At 37.7% G+C, this 22,573-nt stretch overlaps 1 protein-coding gene across 1 annotated transcript in view; it reads right to left on the bottom strand.

The window, feature by feature from the left end:
- HUWE1 (HECT, UBA and WWE domain containing E3 ubiquitin protein ligase 1) overlaps positions 1–22,573 on the bottom strand; it is a 1,366,532-nt gene that overhangs the window by 701,020 nt on the left and 642,939 nt on the right. The window contains exon 25 of the mRNA XM_068226019.1: positions 12,451–12,607. Within this exon, the coding sequence (XP_068082120.1) occupies positions 12,451–12,607 (157 nt within the window). The remainder of the gene's footprint in view (positions 1–12,450; positions 12,608–22,573) is intronic.

Below are 22,573 nucleotides of genomic sequence, written 5' to 3'. Positions count from 1 at the left end.
ATGCTGGTCTAGGGATATGTATATGTTCTCGAGCTCTGTCATCAGTCTACGTTTATTAACATATTTTATGATTTGAAGGTCTTTTTTCAATTGTCGTGAAACTGTAACCAGTCTCCTTCACATGGGTGTTCATAGTGGAATATTTTTTAATGTTTTGAAGCATTGTTATGTTCAAGGTATCTGATCAAAAAGCTAGTCCAGTTTGCCCGATATAAGAAAACCCACAATGGTTACATGACTGCAAGATTGCACCTCTCTTATGAATTTTGCTTCTGCTGAAGTTCAAGTTATACATCAAATTAAGTTTGTTCAATGTTATGTGCCTTTCACTAGTTCAACTTCGACTCGTGACAAGTCAATGAACTCTATTTTAACCCTTATTTATGAATTCAAAGGCATCCTCACAATATTAATCTACGCCTCACACATTGACGTATATTTATGTCACAATATCCATTGCCATGTTCCAGTGACCTCATAATTGTTTAAAATTCCACAGATTGCCACCGTTAATGTACTCCACGACTAATTTTGCTTTTAACTTGCATATATTGTTATAACCTCAAGTCTAATGTTTTTATTGTATTGATTGTTGATTATCACTTTTTATTATGACATGGTTCATTTTTTAATACAATGATAACATTCTCTATATTTTAAGCTCAGGGCTCTGACCTAGTTTTTGTTGCATTAATGGCTGCTGATGTTCGCTATGTTGAATGAAACATGCCCCAATATTAGACACTTCATGATTATAATTCAGTGAGTGTATTGTAATGTACTGAATAGATGGTTATAAATAAAAGAATTTTATAATTTTAATATATCATCTTCAAAACGGTTCTAATACGAGATTAATTACATGTAAGTGGTATGTTCCGAGCTGTCAGTGGAGAGATGGCGTGGAATGACATCAGTAGACGAGTAAGTTTGAGTGTTGTCTTTAAAAGTAGGAAAGATCACAATATGAAGATCAAGTTGGAATTCAAGAGGATGAATTGGGACAAATATTCGTTTATAGGAAAGGGAGTTAGGGAAAATAACTTACCAAGGGAGACGTTCAATAAATTTCCAATTTCTTTGCAATAATTTAAGAAAAGGCTAGGAAAGCAACAGATAGGGAATCTTGACACCTGGGTGACTGCCCTAACTAAATGCAGATCAGTAGTGACTGATTGATTCAATAAAAATATCGAAGTATTCTAGCAGATCACTCTTCCTGAAACACATGTTAGTAGAGGCCTTTTATTTTGGACCAGTGGGTTCTTAAACATTAATTTCTGGTCACACTCTTTGACATTCAATTGGAGGTTACACACAACCATATGCAACTAGCAGGAATGACTTTAGCTGCCAGTTTGAATCGAAGAAACTTCGACCAACTTGAGTTATCGAGTCAAAATTCGAAGGTGCAAGTTCAAGATTTGCGACCTCTGTGCACTTTAAGATGAGGACACCAGAACACTTTTGACAGATTTTAATTTTGTCTTCACTAGTAAGGAATTTCACGACTTTCTCTGCATCCATAACCAGATTATCACAAGACAAGACAATTATTCGCTACACTTCCCTGTACCATTCAACATAAAATACATTTCTAACTTCTGAAGGGAATGCGAAATACAAGCACAAATAGACCTACTGTATTATTCAGCAATCTCGCTGTGGACCGGCAAGCAAAACTGAACATTCTTGAGGCTAATGGCTTCCTCAATAAAGGTGCAACTTATCCTGTAAGGTTCCAAGGCCTTTTCCAGTCATCACGCAACTGTGGCGACGGCTCGTACCCGAGAAATCACATTTCTTACAAAAGGAATGGCAAATAACATTTTCAGGGTTAGGAAAAAGGGATCGTACTAAGCAGTAATAGCAAAAATTCGTAACGTGATAAGCGAGGTATTTTTACATAGATTTAATACAATGAGAATCTGGACTTCAAATTTACGACATGTTAAGCGGGAAAACGTATTAATGAGGGACGGACTAATGAGGTTTCACTTTACATAAATTAGACGTGCTAAAAAAAAAGTTGACAACTTAAATTCAGTTTTACCGGGAAACTTATGTCACTTTCCAGTGAAAACTCGTTGAAAATACTGAGAGAGAAAGAGAATATAAAAGTAATTGTGCTGCTTGGGTAATCAACACAAGGCACCATGAGGCAGTCACGCAACTAACCAACTACTTGGACACTCCCATTTTTACGTTCCACAGTTTCTGTAACTCAAGTACATCTAACTGGAACAGATACTCATTTTTTTACAGTAATCATTATGTGGCGGTAGTCTCATTGAATGAAGGCATTACTAACCTAAAAATCAACACTTATCGTCAATTGTTTTCGTATTGTATACCAATTTGTGGAGCACTGGTGCAAATCAACTGAATCTACTTGTAGTTAAAAATATTGCCAGAAATATGTACATAAGCATAGTAGTTCCATAAGCATGTAATCAGAACCCACAAATGTAAAAATAACACCAAATCACAAATAACAACTGAAAGGGCCACACGCTCACAAAAATAAAATGTTTCACCATCATCACACATATATACTGTATACACACAGCCAAACATATTGTATTTGAAAAATCAATTAAAATGCCTTATTATATACATCTATTTCCTCTGCTGCAGCATACAGCAGTGACTTTGCAGTGAAAAAGTCCTCAATGGTCACGTGTTTTCTTCAACGTATAAAACATTCTGTACTTCTCTGCCCTTTGTGTCATACGGACAGAAGAAATTGTGAATTTTGTTGAAGGCGGCTAATGCTTCGGAAAATGTTCGCAGGGGTTCCTTCACCTCGCCTGATATCCCATGTGTGGTGCTTGTCCTGGATGTAGTAGCAGCATTGTCACACAGCTCTTCTATGCTCATTGCACCACAAGTTGTTAACTCACTGTCGACAGCTGCATATGTTACATGTAATTAATCTCATAATGGAACCATATTGAAGATGATATATTAAAGTTATAAAATTCTTGTATTTACAACCACCTATTCAATTCATCACAATACACTCCTTGAATTATGGTATAATCATGAAGTGTCATTTGAAATTAAAACTGGACTATGGCAGGGAGATGGGCTCTCACCGCTATTATATATAATTGTGCTCTAGAAATGGTAGTGAGGGAATGGTTTAGGAAACGTCCCCCAAAAATAAAGATTGGCCGAAAAATCAAAACGAATTGCCTGGGTTTTGCCGACTATTTAGTATTACTAGCAGTGGACATAAAGGAAGCAAAAACCCAGATATCAGAACTTCGAAACATTGCAAATAAAATAGGCCTAAAATATCATTTGAAAAAACAGAAATTATGCCCCAAAAACCAACACAACTAAAAGAAGTTTCCATAAATGGTAATAAAATCAAAATAGTAACTCAATTTAAATATCATGGAGAAGTAATAACACACAACCTAAATGAAAAAATCTCAATCCAAATAAGAACAAATAGATTAGCTAAAGCACAAGAATTAACATACCTAAAAAGACAAAATGTTTATCAATAAATGAAAAAATAAAACACAGTTAGAAAACCGGAAGCTACCTATGCAGCAGAAACACTTTTTCACCTGAATAAACAATCAAAGACTTCAGAAAATTGAAAGGAGGATTGGAAGAACCTGCATCAACAAAAAATACCAGAAAGATGGGACAGTGGCAGACAATACCTAACAAGAGTCGTGTAAAAAGAGCTAGAACCCATTACAGATGCTATGTGTAAGAGGAGACTGAGATTCTTTGGACATATGAGGATGCAGGATTCGAGACTTCTGAAACAACTAGTACAAAAATATCTCGTCTCAAAAAATACCACAACAGGATGTAAATGGATCAGAGAAGTAAGAAAGGATCTGAAATGCTTTAAGGCAAATAAAAGTGGAGAAAAATTAAGTAGAAAATCTAAACAAATTGTTTTAAACGTATACAGTAGCCTACAAGATGGGAATCCGCTGTGGACTCTGGAAGACGTGGTGAAAAAGACCACACAGCTAACTGGTGTTTCTGTGTACAGTGTTTACGCCGCTCGCGTGGAATTCAAACTCCACGGAAAATCCCAGTCTCCAGCGACAGGTCGACCGGCGTCCAAAGGGAAGAGAGTTCGTGTGTCGCAATATTCTGATTTTGTTTAAACTGGCATTCGGAGAAAAGTGCACAGTTTTTTTCTTAAGAATGAAATTCCGACTGTCAAGAAAGTGACAACTGCAGTAAATAGAGTGCCGAGTTACCTAATTTTAGTGAGAGTACAATTCAGAGGTTGATGACGGATTTAGGATTTGTCTTTAAGAGGCGAAATAAAGCGTCAGCTTTACAGGAACAAGTGGATTTAATTCAGTGGCGTCACAAGTACATAAGGTCATTCAAGGATTATCATAAAGAGAAGCGCACGGTTTATTACCTTGACGAAACTTGGTGTAACACTGGACATACACCATCTAAGGTATGGCAGGACAGTACAATTAAAAGCAAATGCCAGGCTTTCATTTGTGGTGTAAGTACCAGGTTGAAAGCCCCAAGTGGAAAAGGGGGTCGTGTTATCATAGAACACTGTGGGAACGAGAACGGTTTCGTTGACGGTGCGGGACATGTATTTAGAGCCAGAAAGTCCATTAGAGATTATCACCAGGAAATGGATGGTCCCAGGTTCGAAGCTCGGTTTGAAGAGCTACTGCCAAAACTTCAGCCGAATAGTGTGATTGTGATGGACAATGCCAGTTATCACTCTGTCAAGCGTGAAAGGATCCCTACATCGTCTTCCAAGAAAATTGACATGCAAAAGTTCCTACACGGGAAGGGAGTGTACTTCGAGGACAGGTGGATAAAAGCAGAACTCATGGGTTTAATTCAAACTGTGAAACGTAAGTATGAAGGTTACCATATTGACAGCATTGCTGAACTGGCTGGACATACTGCACTTCATTTACCTCCGTATCACTGTGAACTGAACCCGATAGAGCTAATATGGAGATAGGTCAAGGGTTACGTTGCTCTGAACAACACCACTTTTAAACTTGATGATGTCGAAAGGTTACTACAGGAAGGAATCGCCAAAGTTACATCCGAAAAGTGGGCGAACTGCGTCCGTCACATTATGGAAAAAGAGACGAAATTGTGGAAACTGGACTTCCTAATGGATGCAAAGGAAGATAGGTTTGTGATCAGCGTTGATAGTGACAATGAATCGTCGAGCGGTAGTCTCAGCAGAATAAAAGAAATGGAGATTAGCTACGTCACTCGTAAGTTATACTGTTTTCATTTCAAATCATATACTGTCTTAAGGGAATTCTTAAGTTTTCTTGTGGTGCTATATCGTAAGCTCTCCTGTGGCTGTTTATAATATGTCGTGGGTGTTTCTGATGACATGCTTCCCTAAAGTCGCTGAATTTTAGTTTTAAGAAATTGTCTCAATATGTAAACAAGCAATCAAGGTGAAGGAAAATGTCACTGAAGTAAGCTGCATGCCACATGTGTGCGATAGAAAACGTTTGCACGTTTGGCTGTTCGTCAGTAGACTCGGTTCGAACTACGCACTCGCCGTAAATAAAACAGGAAGGGCCTTAACACGGTATGTGAATAGGATCCTTGGCGTATTCGATGATGATGATGATGATGATGATGATAATAATAATAACAACAACAATAATAATCAATTTAATAATAATAATAACAATAATAATAATAATTTTTACTTTACTTTATATTCGTAACTGCCCTCTACCAGCAGAAATGTTGTCATGAGGGGATCGTGAGTTTGTTTTTGCCTTCCGTATGACGAGACTACAATATTTACAACATTCCTGGAAACATTGTATTTTGCAATCCCACTCACAGGTGGGTTCTTCAGCTTGTTGAACTGTGAGAAACTGCCACTGACAGTCGTTGCACGAGAGTGGAATCGTATACTTACAGTATGTTCGAAGTCCCCATGTGCCTCACACAAATAGCATTATGAAATATACGTAAAAATTAACCTTGCTTTTCTTGCCTCGGTATTCGTCAGTAATCTGTAGGTTTTACATGGTCAATAAAGGAATAAATTGGTATGGTACGTGATCAAAATACAGCTTTATGAAAGGAAGTGATTTCTTTTGATGCTTCACTATCTGAGAATGAAGTACTTGTGAGATAGGCGCACGACGATAATAATAAGCTGGTTGTGGCGGAGATGGAGGACGGAGACGGGAAGGGGGAACAGGAGACGTGCTCGCATGCGGAAGGATACTTTTCCTAAGCTCTTGACTTGAATTTCAGTATAGCATTAGTTAGTACTGCTCTGGATTCGTCAGTTTTTCTTTGATGATCATTTAACCATGCTTTGTGCCTTGTTTGAATTGCCTTATCGCACTCCTCATTCCAGGAGACATGTTTATTCCTCCTTTTAATGGGAGCAAGTTCTTCAGCTACTGATTTCAATTTATTAATTATAACCTCTAAGTCATCACTTTGTTGTGTTTTAGATCTGTTCCAGTATACTTCATTATTCATTAAATAAGTGGGGTCTTAATTTCTCTTCCTGTTGGATTGGGCAGGCTTACATTTTCTCTTTTGGTGTCAACTTGATTTTTATTTTGGATATATAATGATATAATCAAATTTCCTTAAGATAATTTTTATCCATTGCAAGATGATCAATTTCAAATTCCCCCAATTTTATGTTAGGACATTTCCAGGCATACCTGCCAACTTTTAGAAACCAAAAATAAGAAGATTTTTTAATTCATGGATTTCATCACATATATTCCACCACGGTCTACGTGAAAAAAGGTCAGGGTAAAAAGGCATACACATCTACAGTTACAATGAGAATTGACCATTAAATTTTAAATCTTAAACTAAGAAAACAAAAATGGTTACAAGAAAATGTACCTCATCACTCTCATTTATGACACTTACATATGAATAATATTTGTCACACCGACACACGCAACACAATGCATAATACCGTATTTTCTCACGTAATTAACGCACTTTTTTGACGAAAAATACAGGCGAAAACTTCGGGTGCGATTCAAGGAATTCGGATATTTACAAATTATTTACAATTCATTTACATTTAAATGATACATCAAATATAATACAAACACAATTGCTTCAACTCATTTGCAGTTATCGTCATTTGGCGTAAAATTCCAGCGTGAGATTTTTTCTGAACAGTCAAATAGGGTACATCAGATAAGTTAGGCACGTGGGTTAGAAGTACTGACACTGGAAAATATTCTTCCCATTACGAGCTGACAAAACGAGCTGAATGACATACCGGCATAAAAAAAACTGTCCAACACGAGAAGGGCCGGGCATCGAAGGAGGGACCCTGTTACATTACCCCAAACCATTCGTATGCAATATTGTACGAGTGACGTGTCCATCCACCCTTTTTCTTCAATACGAACGTGGATAACTCGCGGAAATTTGGCTTCAGGCATTGTTTTTCATTTTAGAACAATGTAAGGTGCAAGCTTTCTGCCATCAGCTGTTACAGCAAGCATTGCAGTACATCGTTGTTTTTTTGCTTCCGGTAGCGCGTGCGATAACACTGTATGTTCCTTCCTTATCGATTGTTCGACTTTGCGGTACATGGAAACTGATTGGCGCCTGACCTGCGGTTCCTATAAGGCAGATCAAATATTCCTTCACTTTACGCTTCTCAATCACAAAGCGATGAAAATGGTTGATATCATTCGTCACTTTTTGGCATAATGTTATTCTTCGTCGAAGAGAAAGACCATTTCTCTTCATAAAATTAATTCAGCCCCAGCTAACCTTCAAATACTGACAATGATTCCACATGCCGCGTCTATTTCTCATTCTTTAAAATGCAGCATTTTTTGAGAAACGGCTTATCCAACATTGCGTAACAAAATCATATAGTTAAGCAGTTAATCCTCTACTTGCGGAAACTTGCCGCTATTTGGTCCGCGAAATGCTTTGCAAGACTTGTTGGCCGCTTGAAGTGCACTTCTGTTACCGCGGTAGCGCATGTTTCATTTGGACACTGAAAACTTGCTGCCCGCTGCTCTATTCCCGTATGCTTCGGCGTAGCTGATCACCGCAAGTTCGTATGATGCAGTATTAATTGAGTACTGTGGACTGAGAAACAATTTTGAGATCACAGAATGTCCCGTACGCGAAACACTCGTAAAACTAGTGCAGTGGGATTTCCTGCCGGCTAATACAGCACGTTGCCCTGTATTTGGAATGCCCGCTTTCGCAATAGGAAGCCTGCTACCTGAGTAGTTGGCATCTTTATTATCTTTATTTCGAAACACATCAGGAGCTGAGTGACGGATGTTCGAAGAAGTGGGCGAGTCAAATTCCACTTTGGACCCAAAAATATTGGGATGTGTAAATTATGCAAGGGCGTCGATTACAGCACGCGAGAAAATACGGTAGTTTGCTTTAATAGCTGGTAAAATGTACGGAAATTTACAGGCACCTCTGAACACTTGGAGATAACGTTTGTCATATTTTTTGGCCATAACGAGAAAAGAAAATACCAGAAACTGTCACCGACACAACCCCCTTAAAAACATTCAACACGTTAAAATTATGCACTTAAATACGCGAAACTACCACATAAAAACCAATTCAATATGTCCCATACATTAACATTAACTTTGACACAGGGGGGGGGGGGAAGCATAGAAATGCAAGGAAAAAAAACGTGGCCGACAACTCCGGCGAAACTACGCACAGAAACGATGTTAACAGCGCGCGAACAACACAATAACAAACTCATTCTTTCGTCCCGATTAACTGAGTCGTTAGTGCGCGCTAGCTTCTTGCTTGCAGGACGATTGCCGCCCCGAATCCCCAGCTGTATAAAGCGCACAAGCTGCTGTGGTGAGCGGCAAACACGATACACGAAGGCAACGGACGAAACACTCAGGAAATAAAAGCATCAAATACGCTTGAAAATTAGGTTTCATAAATTACACAAGCATATAAGAATTTATCTTTTATCCTAGGGGAAGAGTATTGGCCGTACTAGAGGTTATATTAGTAAAAAATCGGAAGAAGTAAAAATAAATCGGAAAATCGGAAGACGAGTTAAAAACCGGAAAGTTTCCGGGTAAATCGGAAGGGTTGGCAGGTATGTCCAGGTCATTCATTTGTGTGGTCGCCTCTTAAATCTGGTAGTTACCAAAATAAATCCATGGTCTGTACAAAGTTCAATTAACCTTTCTCCATTCCTGTTTGTTTATTTATGAGCTGGCCATTTTCCTACTACTGGGCGGTATCCCCTTTCTCATCCTATTTTTTACGATAAAATCTCCCAGCAAGATTTTAACATGTGCATCAGGAAGGTTTGATATTATATGGCCGAAATCCTCCCAAAATTTGTCTACTTCTTCTCTGACCCTATGAGCAACACCTTTCATAACACTCAGATGCACAAGTCGTGCTCTGAATGTCATTACTCAGCACCACCCATATCCCAGCAGCTTCCATATTGTCACAGCCATGGATGAGACTAGGACTTCGGTGGAAGCTACACTTTACTCTGGCCTGTGCCAAGAGATGGATACAAAAGTACTGTATCTATCATGAAATGGCAGCAGGCAATCACAGGGAGTAAGCTTGCTCTTTCAATTTTTCTTTTCCTCTTCATCTACTGTTGTTGGCATAACTTCATTTCCCCTTTTTTCTTTCATTTCAGATTTCAAACTCCATTTTGTGCCATAATCTGCTCTCTTTCACCTAAGGATTGCTATAACTCTACCTTTATTCAATATCGTCATTACTCCTTAATGAGCCCATTATTTGGTGTTCTACGTTACATAATTCTAGTTTTATTGCTAGGGCGCGAATATTGACTAGTTTAACTTGTACTTTCTTTGTGTCATCAAGATTGTCTCTCCTTTGGATTTTGCAGCTATTGGAGTTCATGTCGTACATCAACCTTAGTTTGTTCGCTGTTATGTGCCTTTTGACTGGTTCAACTTGGACTCGCGATAATTCAATGAACTCTATTTTAACTCTTCTTTTTACATAATCTGAAGGAACTGTAACCAGTCTCTTTCACATGGGTGCTCATAGTGGAATATTTTTTATGTTTTGAAGCATTGTTATGTTCAAGGTATCTGATCAAAAAGCTCGTCCAGTTTGCCCGATATAAGAAAACCCACAATGGTTACATGACTGCAAGATTGCACCCCTCTTATGAATTTCGCTTCTGCTGAAGTTCAAGTTATACATCAAATTTTGTTCAATGTTATGTGCCTTTCACTAGTTCAACTTGGACTCATGACAAGTCAATGAACTCTATTTTAACCCTTATTTATGAATTCAAAGGAACTCCATCCTCGCAACAATTAACCCACGCTTCATGCATTGATGTATATTTTAATGTCCACAATATCTGTCATAATTTAACGACCCCATGATTGTTTTTCATTTCACAGATTGCCATCATTAATGCATTCCACGATAAATACCGTACTCGTTTTTAACTTGCACATATTTTGTTACAATCTAAGTCTAACGTTATATTACTTTTTTTATTATGACAAGGTTATTCTTTTGATACGAGGATACTATTTTTATCATTTTTAAGCTCAGGGCCCTGACCTAGTCTTTGTGCATTAACGGCTAATGATGTTCGCTATGCTGAATGAAAAACGTCCCACTATATAAGACACTTCATGATTATACCATAATTCAATGAGTGTATTGTAGCTGCGTATGTGTCAAAATTAACATCCCTTCACGCGAGAGTCTTCCTGTCCTCAGTGATAACAGGTTCTACACTGACTGTGCTGGCATCATTCATGCCTCTGCTTTTGCAGAAGCCACATAATGAAAACAGTTTTGCACTGTAGCGAGTGAAACGTGGAACGACGCAGACACAACAAAATAGAATATTGTTAGTCTTCACTTCTTTCCCAGCATCCAACATACATAGAAAGTTACTTTACGTCGCACTGACACAGGTAGGTCTGATGGCGACGATGGGACGGGAAAGGGCTAGGAGTGGGAAGGAAGCCACCATGGCCATCACTAAGGTACAGCCCCAGCATTTGTCTGGTGTGAAAATGGGAAAGCACGGAAAGCCATCTTCAGGGCTACCAACAGCGGGGTTCGAACCCACTATCTCCCGAATACTGGATACTGGCCGCACTTAAGCGACTGCAGTTATCAAGCTCGGTCATCCAACAGACACACAGCGCTTTGCACCAGCTAGTTCTGATAAGTATCCTTTCAAGCTCTTGATCATACCGGCATCTACAGGCTGAAGGACACTGGCACATTTCAGGCGATGGAAAATAACCTCATTTCTTATGAAAGAATGATCCTGTGGGTGGGTGGTATAGTTACCTTGAAACAAAATTATCTTCCTCATTTCAGCATATCACGAAAGTGTCTAGTCCATGAAAAAAATTTTAATAAAACTTCTCTGGTCATCCACGCTTTTCTGTTCACATAGTACTGCACTGGCAACATCTTGATGTTCGTAAGGCATCTTAATCAGCCAATTTAAAAAATAATAATTTCAATGCACAATCTAGCTTTTTCTTGCAATATGTTACCGTCCATCGAAATTCTCTACCCCCAATCTTGCTAACACCAACAAACTAGGGCTGCTTCCATACTGGAATACCTTGATTCTCTACATGCTTTTCTCTTCTTTGTGGTTTGTGAGCATAATACATTTTAGTACCTGTTTATGTATCTCTTGTTTCTTTGCTATTGTGGTATTCAGCATTCAGCAGCCTTTTGTCACAACTGACTGCTGTTTGTTATATCGTGATATCCTTGGTAAATTAAATGAAATGGTATATGGCTTTTAGTGCCAGGAGTATCCGAGGACAAGTTTGGCTCGCCAGGTGCAGTCTTTTGATTTGACTCTCGTAGGCGACCTGCGCATCGTAATGAGGACGAAGTAATGATGAAGAAGACACATACACCCAGCCTCCACGCCAGCAAAATTAACAAATTAAGGTTAAAATTCCCGAACCTCCTGGGAATCGAACCAGGGACCCCCGTGACAAAAGGCCAGCACGCTAACCATTTAGCCATGGAGCCGGACAAAATCCCTGGTAAGTCCGTAATAGTACATTTGTAAGTTTGTGATACTTAAAGGGAACAACTTTGCCATGCATTAGTGGAACGAACAAAAGGAGAGTCAAAAAGGCGAGTGGCCTCAATATATAGTAATAAACAGTTAGCGTCCCGTTTTGGTATTTTAAAATCTGGGATCTCTATGCTGAGCCTGTTCATAAGGAGAAAATTAATGAGTTATAATTCAAAAACAATACAGGTAAGCATTATGTAAGCAGGTTCATGCTGAATTGCTAACACAGAAGCCATTCCATCAACATAGTATTTTTAAATAAAGCAAAATGATAACATTGCCACTCCAATTACAGGTCACAGAGATATTCATAAAATCTTGTATTCCATCAGAATATGTATCTACCACCACCCTTACTTGGATCATACATCCAAAATGTACAACGTATCTCCTGCGACCACAAAGTAGCGAGACGGCACTTTCACCATTCCAGTAACCTTCATTAAGCAATTCATTGTTGGCAGCAGTGTAGGGTATCCAACCTCCTGTCGTAAGGTCAAACCAACGCCACACATTATTGGTTGCCTGAAAACATCAAAATACGTTGCCATCAATTTCTTGTATATGAGTAAAAATGATTTTAATTCACGAAAAGTGTTAAAAGCAAAGAAGTCAGTTGGCAGTGGTAGAACTCCCTGTAACTACATCATTAATCAATCAGTCAATCAATCAATCAATCAATCAATCAAACTGCATTTTTTAAATAAAGGAAAATAAAAATATAATTAAAATAAATAAGTACAATGACAAGCCAAGTTAACAAAGCAATTTAATTATTTCATTGTAAAGTAGAGTATACCGTATCCAGTCTCTCGATACCAGTGACCTGATTAGCAAAAATACAGAAGTATTTCACGTCTAGAAGCAATATACTAAAATAAAATCAGCGTGAGTTTACAATACGGGATTAGCATTACATTTACAGTGAGCAGCTCCCGAAGATTTCTTTCAAAATTTTGAAAGAGATAATATTTCAAGATGTATAATGCACTATAATTTTTTCAAAATTAATCTATATCTATTAGAGCCAGCAGCCCATGGTCTTAATGCCTTCCACACACACTACCTGCTATGAGACGCATCACATGGTACATTAGGAGTGATGGAAATAACCAAAGACTCGTCATTCTAATAAGCACGATCGAAAGAAAGAAATTGTTTAAGAAGTTCCTTCATAATAAAAGTCTTGTGATGTGTGATATTTTCAGTCCCGTGAAGGAAGGGCTGTTCAACTCTCAACAGCTCTCCGAAATGAACTTGATAAATTTTAACAACACGAATAGATTTTTGGATATTTAACTTATTAAATTAAAACTATTAAGATATCGAGCATTTGTGCAATAAAATACTTGAATTTAACCTATAAAGACAGTGTTCATGAATACAGTTAACAAATCTACTTAAGAAATTAATGTTTTCTTTTTTTAAATTTTGGTGAGATGCACGGACTGTTTTCTTCTAATGCTTTTAATAAAAAATTTCACCATCATTCAATTAATTAATTATATCTCAAACCAAGTCATATATTTCTCAAAAAATTATTTGGTGAAGTCTTATTAGCAACATATAGTTCTAAAAAATGGAAAATGGACGAGTGTTGAGATACTTACATATTTAAATGGTTGTAAGCCCGAAGATTTGAATAATTTTGTCTCAATGTTTTTTTACGGATCTAGCACCAGTTCATGAAGAACATGTATCAAATATTCTAGCCCAGTGGAAAAATTCTGAAGAGCATATCCTCAGCCTAGAGTAAAGAATTCTAATAACCAGGCTTTGAATAATTATAAACTTTGCACATGACATTGCATATTTAGAGCATTTGTAATTTTTAATAGTGTATATTTTGTGGGGGGGTTTTTCCAGTTAGGGCATCTTGCAACATGAGTGCAGACATCACCTTCTGCAGGAAAATACTAGAAAATGTGGTGCGTATTTAAAATAAGTGAAGTGTTGGAAACCTGTGCATGACTCGGGCCATGTTCAAGAAGTTGAACTCTGCTAGTTACGAGGTACACTGGCTAATAGGTAGCATGTTTAAAATTAGCAACACCAGCTCTATATTCAGCCATAGCCTTGCCTGCCTGCAACCCAATTAGTAGAGTAATGATTTATGGAATTTCACTTATTATAGGGCTTTCTTCTTTCCACTCTGTAAATAGTTAATACAATTTCCTTTCATGCACAGGTCTTTGGAGCATTGCTTAGGTTGTGCTGAAACGGGTTTTTGTTTATAGTACATTAAAGGGCTGTGTTGTAGCTACTTCATTTAACTAGTATAATGTCTAAGGGAGAGAGAACGGTTAGTAATATACTGAAAGAATGTGCACTTAAGTTTGATGACTTTTCAAATGATGGATGTACTTTCATTTCAAATACTGTAACACAATCGTTACCACAACTAAATTTATCAAGTTCAACACCATCCTCAAACGGCGAAACACACTGAAAGTGGTAAACTTGACACAAAAGCACCTGCCTCTTGTAATCACAGCTTAGCTGCAACCAGGGCCAACATGAAGTAAATTCAATGAAGACTTGTAAACACGTTTTTCTGCAAAAAATACCACTGAACTTTGTTCAGTTTCTGGAAGAGTAAATACAGAGGTGCCAACCTTTTGAAGTGAATTATCAGTAATCACCCTCCGCCTCAGAGAAAAAATTAGAGTTAAGTCCAAAGCATGCTCCTCCCTTCTTAATAACGACACCCCTTTCGCCCTTCCCTCTAGCAATCTATTTGAACGTATATTACACAGTAACATTTGCATACAACCTGTCAGTTCTGTGATAAAACATTCTTAGTAGCTTGTTTCTTATGCAGCAGCTGCTTTTCAATGTAGTTTTTTCTTGAAGCATCCTTTCCACTCTGATGACATTTTCGTCTCCTGAATCATAAGCGATTCCACTACAGATGTGCTTAATGTAGGCCTCACTCATTTCTCAACCTTTCTGTCAATGTCACGTACACTTAACAGAACAAATACAACATTACTGAAGGATTTACAGTGGAGAAGAGCAGCGCCTGAGCTACTACATTCACAATGCATTTTACAACGCATATGGGTAGCAAAAGGAAGTCACAATCAAATAAGTATCGTTGCCAACTCACAAGCATTGAAACAAGGACGATTTAGGAGAAAGGCTTGGACATTTATCCTTTTCTTCTTTTCTTTTCTATACAAAATTATTTTTTCGTGATAATGTCGGCTTTTCCTTAATAATACCCATTTGACCGCAATTCCGTAATTGTGAGGTAAAATCCGTAATAATTACGGACAATCCGTAATAGTTGGCACCTCCGTAGGCATAACAATCAGTCCCAGATTAACACACGCACGCACGCGCGCGCGCGCGTCTCGGTAGGCAGAGCAATGGATGTTGATCAAAAGATCAAAGATTAACTTCATGACGGGAATTTTAGGAGAGCAGGAAGAAGAGAGAGGTGATATCTACTAACTAAGGATGTGTTACATAACAGTAAGTTGCTGCATTTCTCAATGACGAACTTACTTTTTGTGGCCAACATGCATTCTTTAAGATCATGTTCTTGTGTCTTGAAACACCTTACATATTTAAAGCCTTGGGAAGTCTTAGGATACTACATCCCATTATATCACATGTGCAGCACGTGGAGGACATCAAGTCGCTGAATCAGACCGGGCTTCCATTCCTGAAGCTAAACATTTTGAAATCTACAGTGAAAAAGAATATTCCTAAAGGCTCCACGTTACAAGTATATTTCTTTGAGGACTAAACATACATACATACAGTTAGTAATGTGCCGCTCCTGTCCTCGCCAGTTAATATATCGGAAAGCTGGCTCAAAGCTTTTTTCTTATTATGCCGATTATTTAAAGAAAAAAAAAGAAAAAAAAAAAGGAAGTTGAACTCAATTCTAAAGAAGGTGTTTTGGGAACAACTTATCTTCATTCCTTCTTTACAATTTGATATGCATACCTTTAGCCATCGAGAAATTACAAGAAAGAAGACTGTCCCTTCACATTTGTACTGGAATTGTTAAGTAATTGAAGTATCATGTAAATAAAAAAAAAAAATAATAAATAAATAAAAAAATAATAAAAAAACCTGTAATATTAGGAAAGTCCAGTTCCTGCAAAATTAAAAACATTTCTGGTGTTCTCCAAGATTAGGAAAAAAAAAACCCAACAATCGTGAATGAATATTACAATTCTCTGATTTCATATAGTTTGCGTATGCTCCAATTGCAGTACGTACTTTAGCGAAGGGTTCCCCGAATACAAAATAATTTTAAGTGAAAACAGGCACAAGTTTGTGTTTGAGCATCTGTTGCATAATGCTATGATTATATGTAAGAGTAAGTAAGAGTAAGTGAATTTGTAAAACCTTTACCCCAGGCTGATAACATCAATGTTTGGCCGCTTAAAACAGCAATCATCTTCCTTACTCGAGTCAGGCAACCAACAAAAAAATTATCTCTAAATCACAAGCATGAAAATGAAGGCTAGCAAACAAAACCTCCAGCCCAAGGAAAACCAAACGAATATAGTACAGATTCAGAAGCACAAACATCTTAGGAGAAATACAACAATTGTAGGCACCTTTTTCCTAGGATAATCATTTGAGGGTTTTTTCCTTGTTGTTTTCACCATCTGAAGGGTCATCATTGCAGTAAACAAATATAGAAATGAAACAAAATTGGTCTAAAATCATACTCTGTTACTGCAAGTAATTCACAGTCACATTGCTTTGAATGGCAGATAACTTACCATTAATAGCGATAGTCTGATCATGATCATGTGAGTTACTTATCTTAAAACAAGCCTGTAGGTTTTATGTAAATATGTAAATTATAATAATAACACTGTTTAAAATTTTAAGACACCTTGGACTAAAATTGACTCTCACCAACACCAAATCAAAAGTGAAGTTTAGGGGTGAAACATCAGAGAGATTTGAAATTAAAACTGGACTATGGCAGGGAGATGGGCTGTCACAACTATTATTTAACTGTGCGCTAGAAATGGTAATGAAGGAATGGTTTAGGAAATGTCCCCCCAAAATAAAGATTGGCCAAAAAATCAAAACAAATTGCCTGGGTTTTGCTTACGATTTAGCATTACTAGCAGTGGACATGAAAGATTCAAAAACCCAGATATCAGAACTTCAAAACATTGCAATAAAATTGGCCTCAAAAAATCATTTGAAAAAAACAGAATTTATGCCCCAAAAACCCAACACAGCTAAAAGAAGTCACCATAAATGGTAATTGTTACGGAGATTTCCGTGGTAGGTAGAGGTGAAAGAAGGTGCGGGTGTGAATAGGTCTCCAACTACGGAATTAAAGTACATGTAAAATTTAACAAGGTTATATTTTCTTTCCAAAATTCAGAAATAACAAGAATGGCAGGTACGGAGTAGCAAGGCAACAAAGTACAATTACAGTATTTACAGGATTTGGGCTTCGAGCCCTGAAAACACAATTCTTGAGCAATTAGCCCAACTTTACGATATACAAATTTCAACAACGGGGCAGAAGACCCCAATCAAACCCTGGAGCACTTGCTCCAAATTACACAGTAAAGCCTCCTCGAGGCATACAACACTCAGTTTTCAAAAAACAAACTACTCGCTCTCAACTTTAAGCCTCTCCCAGGCCACACCAAACTCCACCTTCAAGCTGTCCTCAACAGACATAAACCCAGGGGTAAAATACCCAATCTACTGAGGCCTATTAAGTGAGAAATGGTTAATTATATGGCCTCTAAAATACCAACTTGAAAGGAGGCTCTCCGCACTCCTAATACACTTTATTTAAAACCTACTTGGCACTAGGCCGTTAATGCAAGGGCTAATCCCATACTACAGAGGTGACTTCAGAAAAGGACAATTTACATTATATTAACGAAGAATAGGTTGAGAAAAATAAGTTCACCTCAAAACAATATGATTGGGAGCTCGAGAGGGTTAAACACTCTCTATCCCGATATGCAGTTTAAAAGATGGAATAGATACAAGTTTCTTTACATTTTAAGGAAGGTTACATAATGGAAAAACTTCGGACCCGCCCCGAGAGTTAAACTGCTGAGCAAGCAAGAAAAGAAGTAATTAATCGGCCATTACCTGGTTGTTGACCGCCGCCGAAGAAAGAGGCGCTTACCGCCCCCTGCTATGTACTTTACACACTGAAAGATGGAACAGAAGTGGCGCAGAGACCCTAAAATCAGCAGTTTATATACCCTCGCGGAAGGTTCTAGGCGTTAGGGGAATGAGAACACCCGCCCACAATCACTTTATTGGAGAATAAAGAGAAACCCCTACACAAGATGAAGAAGAAACACATTATTGGTGGAAAATAAATTTCAGAAATTCGGGATTGGCTAGATTTAAAACAAGGGGAAAGAAAGGGGTAATATTGCCAACTTAACCAATGACTGAAAGAAATTTAACAAAGAACAAACTTTTGAAATAAAATTTTCTCCAAAGAACAGTTCTTTTTCTTCGCACTAGGGTGCACTATTGTAGTTCTTCAGTAGTGTCCTCTAGAAGAGAAAGTTCACACTTCTTACTTCAAGCAAAACAAAAACACATCAAAAATGACACAGTTCTAAAACTCCAAAATTTACAGGTAGTGACATCTTCTGAGAAAGTAGAAAATTAATACCGTCAATAAAGTTCAGACTTCCTCCAGCAGAGGAGTTTCAACTGGCGCACATTTTAAATTAGTGGCGTGGAGGTGTACCGCCCGGTACAGTAATAAAATCAAAATAGTAACTCAATTTAAATATCTTGGAGAGGTAATAACACATAACCTAAATAAAAAAATCTTAATCCAAATAAGAACAAATAGATTAGCTAAAGCACAAAAATTAACATGGGATATCTACAAAAAGAAATGTCTATCGATAAATACAAAAATAAAACACTACAACACAGTTATAAAACCAGAAGCTACCTATGCAGCAGAAACACTCTTTTACCTGAATAAACAATCAAAGACTGACAGACTTCAGGAAATTGAAAGGAGGATTGGAAGAACCTGCATCAACAAAAAATACCAGAAAGATGGACAGGGGCAGTTAATACCTAACAAAGTCATGTACAAAGAGCTATAACCCATTACAGATACTATGCATAAGAGGAGAGTGGGATTCTTTGGGCATATCATGAGGATGCAGGATTCGAGACTTCTGAAACAACTAGTACAACACAATCTCGTCTCAAAAAATACAACAACAGGATGTAAATGGATCAGAGAAGTACGAGAGGATCTGAAGGAAATAGGCCTTACAACAGAAGACACCACAAATAAGATAAAACTGAATACAAAACTCAAGAATACAAACCTCCGCTTTACCCTTACACAAAACAAACCAACACCACGCACATTTTCAACTGAGGAAAGGGCACTGAAGAAGTACTGGGAGGACCGCAAAGCCCGAACAATTCCTTCAAAGAGACCTGAACGATGGACTGACTAAAGTGATCCTATGTGGTCATAAAAGAAGAAGGAACAACACTGTAATATGCATTTGATTTATGTGTTACAGCTTATTAGGGGGTGCCTGGGCGAGATGGCAAAAGTGTGCTTGGTTCACCCAGAAGGACGTGGGTTTGATTCACTGTCAGGAAGTATAAAAAATGTTTAAGAAACGAGATTTCCACTTCTGAACGTGCACATGGATCTGAGGTTCACTTAGCCTACACTAAAAATGAGTACCACATTAATTCCTGGGGGCGAAGGCGACCGGGCATACAGTTAACAACTCTACCCTACCAAGTGCCGAAATTATGGATAGTGGAAGCCTTTACCTTCCACCCCTCCAGGGGCCTTCATGGCCTGTACAGAGATGACTTTGCTTTGTTCCAGTTTATTCAAGTAGGAGATAAATCAATGTCCTTTGTTCACCAATATACTTATACAGGTGTTAGGGGTATGCGTGCAGATATTTCTTGTAGCAATCGAGAATGATGTAACGAACCATCATATATCAAACTTTTACTAATCCTTGGAAGTTACTTTCATGAGCAAAAGGATACGATGTTTTCAGAGTAAGTAATATGCCTTGTTCTTGTGAATGAATAGCTTCCCTTCGATAACAGGCAAGTTACATGCCATTCTTGCCAAACTGGTACTGCGTATATTTAAGAACAGCTGAAGGCTACTGCTACAATGCCTCGAGATGTTAATGTAACATTCTCGCCAGATTGGTTTTGTGGTTGTTAATATTTTAATCCCGCAGTAGACTTCGGACACCCTTGATCATCAGTTTCAGACAATAGAAATGTTTACCTTAGCCTGGTTGGCCATTACATTGCCAGAGACTATCCTCTCCACACACCCACCCCCCGGTACTGAAAGTCTATTAAAAGGAGAATAATAAAACTGTTTTCCACCTATTCAATACTTAAAAAGCAATACAAAATTAGGATCTCATCCTTATTTTATTGTCTAATTGTTAAAACATAGGACATGTTACGTTCATATTCTGAACATCTTCAGCCATTAATATTTTTACATGGTTGATTGGTAACATTGTTCCAGAACTTACATATATGGTTTGCCATTAACAAATTTACCAATAACAAAATTTAAGATACCCTATTAAATATAAATCGTTTATATATTAAGACGTCTAATTAAGAATGATATGACAATTTGCTGAGTTTGAAATTAAAACTTATTCTAATACTCAAAATACAATGTCTATTAGTTGGTCTCTGTATCACTACATTTAAAAATCTATTAAACTGCTGATTGTCTTAAATTTCTTTTTGTTGTTTGAACATAAAAACATTTTGTTAAAATCTGGCATAAACTTTTTCAAGTGTTATGCCATTTAGAAATGAAACTTTAATACACTCTCAAAACAGCTGAATTTAGGCATAAGTATTATTTTGTTCATCCACAAAAAGTCTAACCTGATACACCATTATTGATTATAGGTAGAGACATGATTTTTTCGCATTAACGATAAACACGACAAAAAATATTTTGAAGCAAATTTGCAATATCTTTACAAATCATATGTTTCTGATTAAGAAAATACGGATAATATGTTCGCAAATTAAAGCGAATTAAAGCGATAAGGCCATTTTTTAGCGAAATACAATTTTTCACGATAAGCGCGATATTATAGCGAAATCTGTAGTGAATAACGAACTTGACATTTGTTCCAAGATTACGTATGAAAAGAAAAGGAAGAGCGAACAAAGATTCATCAACAGGAAAGAAATATGTTATCATTAATGTTCTGGAAAATCTCTTTAAGACATGACATCAAAGAAAAGAGGTTGGCTCCAGGCTTTTTGCCAAACGAAATGTTTAGAATGTTGTTCTTGTGGTGGCTGGTAATCCCACCCCAGCCTGTCTCCTCACGACATTGTGCAATCCTGGAATCCCTGTATTTCGCCTTCGTGGTCAGGGAAAATCAAGAAAGTGACAACAGACAGTAGCGAAGATGGGTCGCTCGACAACTGTTACGGTGCACAGCAGAGCTAAACAGTTTGCGAGTGAAGGTTTATACGTTTCGGAAAGCAATATTTTAATGTGCAAATTTTGTTATGTTCGTATCGAGTGGGAGAAAAAAGATACTGTCTCAAAATATTGTTTTAAAAATTAGGAACATTCAGAACGTAAATTAGGACTCCAACAGTGAAACTGCAGGCAACAATAGAACTCCCATTAGATATGCAAAAGAAAGCTAAGAGTGAAAAAATAGAATTTATTCACAAAACAACAGCGATGCTACTCAAAGTCAAAGGTAGACGACCCTGCAGTCCGGAAATGGCTTAAAAAGTATGTACAGCCCATCGATTAAACCTCCACAATCAACGATCAGTGATAGTAATGAAACCTTTAATGATTAATTTTAGAATTTCATTAAAGCGAAATTAAAGCGATACTGCAATATCTATTTCGCGAAATAACGCGAAAATTAGTGTCCTTTAGTGATGGGACGTTCGATTCATTTTACTGAATCGATTCATTTGATTCCATTCACGTTACTGAATCGATACAGTGATCCGATTCACGGCTCATTGGTCACCGCTCCTACTGCATCTGTGTAGTATGTGCTGGTAAGACAGCAGCAACAGCATTCAGTGCTCGCAGCTGCCATCCGGTCTTCATACTATGAACTCCTTTCTTAGAAAAAATGCTAGTTACTCTAATACATCGAAGGTTTCCGGCGACGCAGCGTGGGAAAGGTTAGGATTAGGAAGGTAGCAGCCATGACCTGAATTAAGGTACAGTCCCAGCATTTCCTGGTGTGAAAATGGGAAACTACGGAAAAACCATCGTAACGGCTGCCGACGGCGGGATTCGAACCCACCATCCCCCGAATGCAACCGCATAGCCACGCGATATTAACCGCATGACAACTCGCTCAGTCATTTTTAAAAAAAAGTATTTTTCTATCAGCTGAGGATTTTTTAAAATCGTCATATTTTGTATAGGCTACCCGAGATGTACAGTAGCCGGCTGGTTTTCTGATTCAACATACTGTTATT

Source organism: Anabrus simplex, chromosome 2 (assembly GCF_040414725.1).
Source record: "Anabrus simplex isolate iqAnaSimp1 chromosome 2, ASM4041472v1, whole genome shotgun sequence".
In the NCBI taxonomy this organism is placed as follows: Eukaryota; Metazoa; Arthropoda; class Insecta; order Orthoptera; family Tettigoniidae; genus Anabrus; species Anabrus simplex.
This window is presented reverse-complemented; position numbering and strand designations above follow the sequence as displayed.